Source organism: Lygodium microphyllum, chromosome 2, assembly GCF_053477565.2.
Source record: "Lygodium microphyllum isolate KBCC chromosome 2, Lygodium_microphyllum_v1.1.10, whole genome shotgun sequence".
In the NCBI taxonomy this organism is placed as follows: domain Eukaryota; kingdom Viridiplantae; phylum Streptophyta; class Polypodiopsida; order Schizaeales; family Lygodiaceae; genus Lygodium; species Lygodium microphyllum.
The window spans coordinates 129,471,568-129,477,657 of record NC_141136.1 but is presented as its reverse complement, the minus strand read 5'-3'; the positions used below and the strand labels follow the sequence as shown (position 1 = coordinate 129,477,657).

The following is a 6,090-nucleotide window of genomic DNA, read 5'->3' as shown; positions in this document are numbered from 1 at the left end:
ATTTGAACATACAACGTATTAAAACACACTACATAATGAAGTGAAACAAATTACAAAATTTAATTTAAACAAAGAAATCAAATAATACTTACAAACTCAACCTCCTATGACTCCCTGCCACCCGATCCATAATGCGACGATCCCATGGTTACCATCTGGATACGTCACACCTCTGCATGCTGGCGACTTGTCATTTTCTCCGTTGCTCTCTTCTTGGCCTCTTTCCACTCCTTGCAGTGGCAATTGGGTGGTTGGCCATATCCAGGGCGCTCCTGCTCTTGTCTCCGCAATGACTCCTTGGCGCGCGTCATAAGGTGAGACCTCTTGTTATGAAGCGCGTCTCTCACCTTTGACCGTCCCCAATCATCTGAGAATCGTGAATTCTCGGGATTAGGGTACCTTTTATGTACTGTGCGCAGCACCTCTTGCCACAAACCATTTTTTTTGTGCTTGAAGGGAATCATGCAATCTTTGTATGTGGCATGCACGACACTCCTCAAGTAGGCTATCACTTTCCTCCCCTCGAAGTCATGCAAGATACCACCAACATCAGTGATAGAGTAGTACATTTGTGGAGGCTCACCTCTCTCATTTTCCGGTGAGGGTGATCGAGAGCCACCACCTAGGCAACCCCCACAAAGCCCTCGACCTCCTCGTCCTCCCGCACCACTCTCCCTCCTCCCTCGACATGCACTACCCTCTACCTCACTCGATACATGTGCCTCTGCAGATGTACGTGCTTCAGCCGATCCATGTACCTCAGCTGATCCCTGTGTAGGCAAAGATGTGATAGGTGTCCCAGTCAGGACACTGAACACCTCATCTGCAGTGGGAGGGCGACCAAGATACTTGGTCATCTCCCCCATGAATTGCTCTTTGTTGAATGGGGTGCTGGAGGATCCAGGATTCCACATCTATACAAAAAAAATTATATTACCCTGTGTAGATAAAACATATTACATACAGCATCTATACCTGTGTCTTTGTGCGCGTCTATACATGCGTCTCTGTGGGCGTCTGTCAGCGCATGTATCCTCGCGTGTACACTGCAGAGCATAGGCGCCCGCACACGTGCTCAAAGACGCGCCCCCAGAGAAACGTTTTCCGCGCCTATATCTGCGTCTACACTAAGATGTAGACGCGCTATCAGACGCGCTTGGTCGGATGATTTTAGCAGATGACCGCCATTATTGATTTACAAAATGCAATACATAATGAAATCACAAATCCTAAATACACAGACAGAGCAGAGAGAGGAAGATAGAAAGAAGAGAGAGAGAGAGAGAGAGAGAGAGAGAGAGAGAGAGAGAGAGAGAGAGAGACTCACCTTGGGTGTTTGGTGTGGCGGGTGGTAGCACTTCTTCCTTCTCCTTCTTCCTCTTCTTGGTAAGTTACCCTCCCTTGATGCTTGCTTCCTTGCTTGCTGCTTCTTCTTGTTCTCCTCTCTCTTGTTCTCTCTTTCTTCCTCTCCTTGGCTTCCCTTTTTCCCTTCTTGTGTGTTTGAAATGAAAGAAGAGGTGAGTCATGAGGAGGTGAGGCATGAAAAGACTAGGTGAGGCATGAAGAGACTGCATGTCGGCTAAACTCAAGCTTCAGAACCGCAAAAAACGTAGGAAAGGAAAGGCGTAGTTTGAAAAGAAATGATTTAAGTATGATTTGAATTTTGACGTGTGCGTCTATTTTTGCGTGTATAAGCGCGTCTATTTGCGCGGATATATAGACGCAAAAATCACGTCTATTTACACGCACGTTTAGACGCGCCTATAGACGCTGTGATAGACGCGCCCGACTTTGCGCGTCTATGCCTCCTTTCTGTTGTAGTGTCACTCTACTATTTCTACCCTCTTTCTGGAGGATTCATGGCCTCCCACCTATCATATCATGTGCACAAAACCAAAGCAAATTTATGTCAAAGGTTCACCTTCTTAGGCTACCGCATGTTATAAATGCAAAACAAAATGCAACTCTATTGATCCCAAGATCTCCCCCTTATGCCCATGCCCTACTACTCTCACTATTTGTTGATTCTAATCACCTTACTATAGCCAATCAATGGTTTGGAGTACCAATTCAATGCTATTGATTACCCTCTACTTGATCAAAGGCTTGGATTAAACAAAGAGGAAGAATGTCCAATGCATAAATTTTTCTTCTCCCAAACCCTATCATGTTAGAGCTCCACCCCTTACTACTTCCTACCTTCTCAAACCTCATGTTACCCCTGCAATCTACCCTTGTCTCTACCTTCCACCATGTCCACACATCTAGTTTTAAGATACAATGAGTGTGCACCCTACCACATGTATCATCATCCACAACTAACAAATATCTTGTGTACTAATCTACTACTAGACAAGCAGATATAGTGTGCAATTGTGGAGGCGTGTATGTGCAGCTAGCTAGGCTTTGCACCCAAAAGTCACAAATTCCCCCTCAAGGATTATTATAGCCGATCATCAAAAGTTGAGGAGGCAATCAATCAATCCGATACTTCCTTACCTCTCTTCCCAACACATTGATCCTACTCTAGGGCCAGCTGATTTGCAGCCCAAAGCCAAGAGACCCAAGTTCTTAGTTAAGGATTAAAAGAGCATTTTGAAGGAATTTTGAGAGCTATAGCAGAAGTGAGAGCTCTATGGTGTCCTATTCACTGCAGTTAACCCGCACACGACCACGCTTGGCCATGCAGGGGGGCGGCGGCGGCGGCGGCGTTATCAGCGAGTGTCAGCGCCGTTCGCAGCTCTTAACCAGCTTTTTCATGCTCGTCTGCAGGTTGATCTACACTACATGCCACGTCACCAGATTCCAACGCGTCTAAGGTTTCACCAGATTCCAACGCGTCTAAGGTTTCGTGCGTCAAGGAATCGTGCGTCATGTGCGCGGGTTGTGATGAGGCACGGCGGCTCAGTCAAAAGCCGAAGTACTTTTTTATGCTATAGCCTATCATCCTTTTGTACGAGTGTGCATATGATAGCTTATCAAGCCGTGCTGGAATATAAGACCAATATTAGCTTGTTGGGAAGATCAAAACATGAGCATAACCGTAACAAGCTAGAGAACGGCTCTGATGGTTCGCGCCAATATGGTTCGTCTCCGGTGGCCTGCAGCTCTTTCCTTGCTACTTCTCATGCTTCTGATGGCCTTCTCAGTACTGTGCATGGCTGAGTCTGATCCAGTCGAAGGTTAGTAGGAGTGATTCGCAATTTTGAATTCATTTGTTTCTCTCGCCATATATATATATATATATATAGATAGATAGATAGATAGATAGATAGATAGATAGATAGAGAGATATATATATATACATATAGATAGATATACATATAGATAGATAGATAGATAGAGAGAGAGAGAGAGAGAGAGAGAGAGAGAGAGAGCACCAATTGTTCTCTTTGGATCAGTGGCTGCCTTGCATGCCATCAGACGAAAGCTTGGTGACGTCTTCAGTCGATTGAGCGATTGGGAAGGTGACGATCCCTGTGGAAGCCTATGGACTGGAGTTATTTGCTCACCAACCAATGGAAGGCAGCACGTTCAGGAACTGTGAGTACAGTTTTTTTCATTGTCTGCAGGTTCTTATGTATGGGCTTGCACCTTAAGACATTCAAACATACGCCATTTGCATGCTTGCAGAGATAGGCATTATATTAGGCTTTCAGATGTGTGCCCATAAAAGTTTATTTGCGCATACTGCACATCCTTCTGCGCCTTCCTGCTCAATCTTCTGGGTGATGCTTTGGACACTGCAGGCGTTTGTTGAACATGAACTTTACTGGGTCTCTTGCACGGGATTTTGGAAACTTAACTGAACTCACTGTTCTGTGAGTAAAGCTGTCACATTTCATGTCTTGATGAATCCATTTAAACCTTCAGTATTCTCCATCATAAGCCTATTCAGTTGAACTGTCCAGTTGTCTGGACAAGAGGCTTGCTGTTATTGACGCTTCAACTTTTGTATTGCTGAAGGAATGTTATGTGGAATAATCTTACCGGCTCGATCCCATCGGAAATTGGACTGTTGAGCAAACTCTATCTTTTGTCAGTATCCGATTTGTTTCTGTTCTCAGATTCTAATTAGATCGAAAACCTGTTCAATAGATGCTTCAGTAAAACTTATACGGTTAAGAGATTTTGCCTACAATTAATGCAGATACTGAACATGAACTTGCAGGGTACTCAGTGGTAACAAATTGACTGGGACAATACCACCAGAGTTGGGCAACCTTTCTCAATTGAACCGATTACAGTTAGATTCAAACAACTTATCGGGCCCTGTGCCTGCCACCTTTCAGTATCTGAATCAAGCAGCACATTTGTCAGTGATTTTCTCCCTTTTGCTAATATGTCTCATGCAAACATATCATCCGGTTTATAGTTTTAGCTGAACATGTTTCTAACTTAGTTGAACACAGCCACTTGAATAACAATTCTTTGAGCGGAAGTATCCCCAACCAGCTCGGACGGCTCGAGTCACTGCTGCATCTGTAAGTTGCTCTTCCCAGGCCTTAGAAAAGAGCGTCAATGGCCAGGAGCTAAGCATGGTTATTGGGTTTATCTCATTGCCCTCAATTGAGTGCAGCTTATTGGACAACAATGATTTGAGCGGGGAATTACCACCAGAGCTGTCGAATATCTCCACTTTAACAATTCTGTAAGTGCTTCTGTCAAAGGAGCTTGTTTTTAAGACTTGAGCAGAAATGCCTACTGAGAATAGTCTTGTTGTGGGTGATGCAGGCAACTTGACAACAATCATTTCCAAGGCCCAATACCCTTGAGCTACCCAAAGATGCTTAATCTCAGAAAATTGTCAGTGATCCTGATCTTATCAAGCCTCTCTTATCTTATCCACTTTTGGCTTTTATCAACTTTCCAGTGTTTTATATTGGATGCAGAGTTTCTCAGATTGAACCGATCAGATAGCCACAACACGTCGAACCACAAAGTGTGTTAGTGTTTAATGTGCAACAAGACAACCTACTCTGACAAGTAGTTGTCATGTTTCCAATCGCTAGTCCTGATTAGTGTCCTAAACGCAAGCAGGATGTAGCTTTATTCAGTAATCACTCTTCTGGGGCGCAACGCGGCGCAATGCAGTTTGTAAGTGTGGGCCTAGTTATTGAGGCATGTGCTGTACCACAGAGAGGACTGTAGATTCAGTGCATAATAGAGCTGAGCATTGTTCGCTGTACCAAGGGTCTTCCTGTCATGGGAGAGACGCTCGTAGTTTGGGGCATCTGTGTTAGGCATGGGTCCATGGGAAATGGCAAAGTTGGTGTCCTAGGACTTGGTGGGAACGGTGAATATGCGTCCAATTGAATATTGAGCCACATTGCTGGTTGGTGAATATGCGTCCAATTGATTATTTAACTCCAAATTGGATCCTGGCTCTCAAATTTAAAGGAAGCCATCTCCCCATTCCCTTCCTCTTAGGCCGGTTACACACTACGATGTGGATGGCCGTTTCGGGAAAAAGAGAGTGTCCGATGATGTGTCGCATTTTAACAAGCCGCGAAATTCATGGACGCCGAACACTTTTGGGCAGGGGATCTCGCCGTCCTAAAAATCGTCCATACCCAACACACTAGATGACAAAGTATATACATTGGAAAAATATATTACGCCTGACAGCAATAGAACGTCCACCCCCAATGGATATTCATCAAAGCCTTTGTACCACTGTGCCATCCCTCTTTAAAAGGAAGCCATCTCCCCATTCCCTTCCTCTTAGGCTGGTTACACACCGTGATGTGGATGGCCATTTCGGGAAAAAGAGAGTGTCCGCCGATGACGTGTTGCGTTTTAATAGGCAACGAAATTCACAGACACCGAACACTTTTGGGCGGGGGGTCTCCCCTGTCCTAAAAATCGTCCATGCCCAACACACTAGATGACAAATTATATACATTAGAAAAATATATCACGCCTAACAGTAATTGAACCTCCACCAATGGATATTCATCAAAGCCTTTGTACCACTGAGCCATCCCTCTTTTAGTGAAAAGTTTCCCGCAGTTTAGTGTGTAAACATAATAAAGGATAGATTGCAAGTTGCTCCAGCTGTCTAAGGTAGTGTATACAAGCCCGTAGAGC

General features: G+C 44.6%; 1 protein-coding gene across 1 annotated transcript; it reads left to right on the top strand.

The window, feature by feature from the left end:
- Positions 1-3,386: 3,386 nt before the first annotated feature.
- Positions 3,387-5,287, top strand: LOC148040315 (uncharacterized). The gene is made up of 8 exons (XM_087698263.1): positions 3,387-3,543; positions 3,750-3,821; positions 3,967-4,038; positions 4,172-4,315; positions 4,413-4,484; positions 4,580-4,651; positions 4,735-4,806; positions 4,893-5,287. Exons 2-8 carry the CDS (start codon positions 3,763-3,765, stop codon positions 4,918-4,920), a joined length of 519 nt encoding a protein of 172 aa, XP_087554389.1. The 5' UTR covers positions 3,387-3,543; positions 3,750-3,762; the 3' UTR covers positions 4,921-5,287.
- Positions 5,288-6,090: the final 803 nt, after the last annotated feature.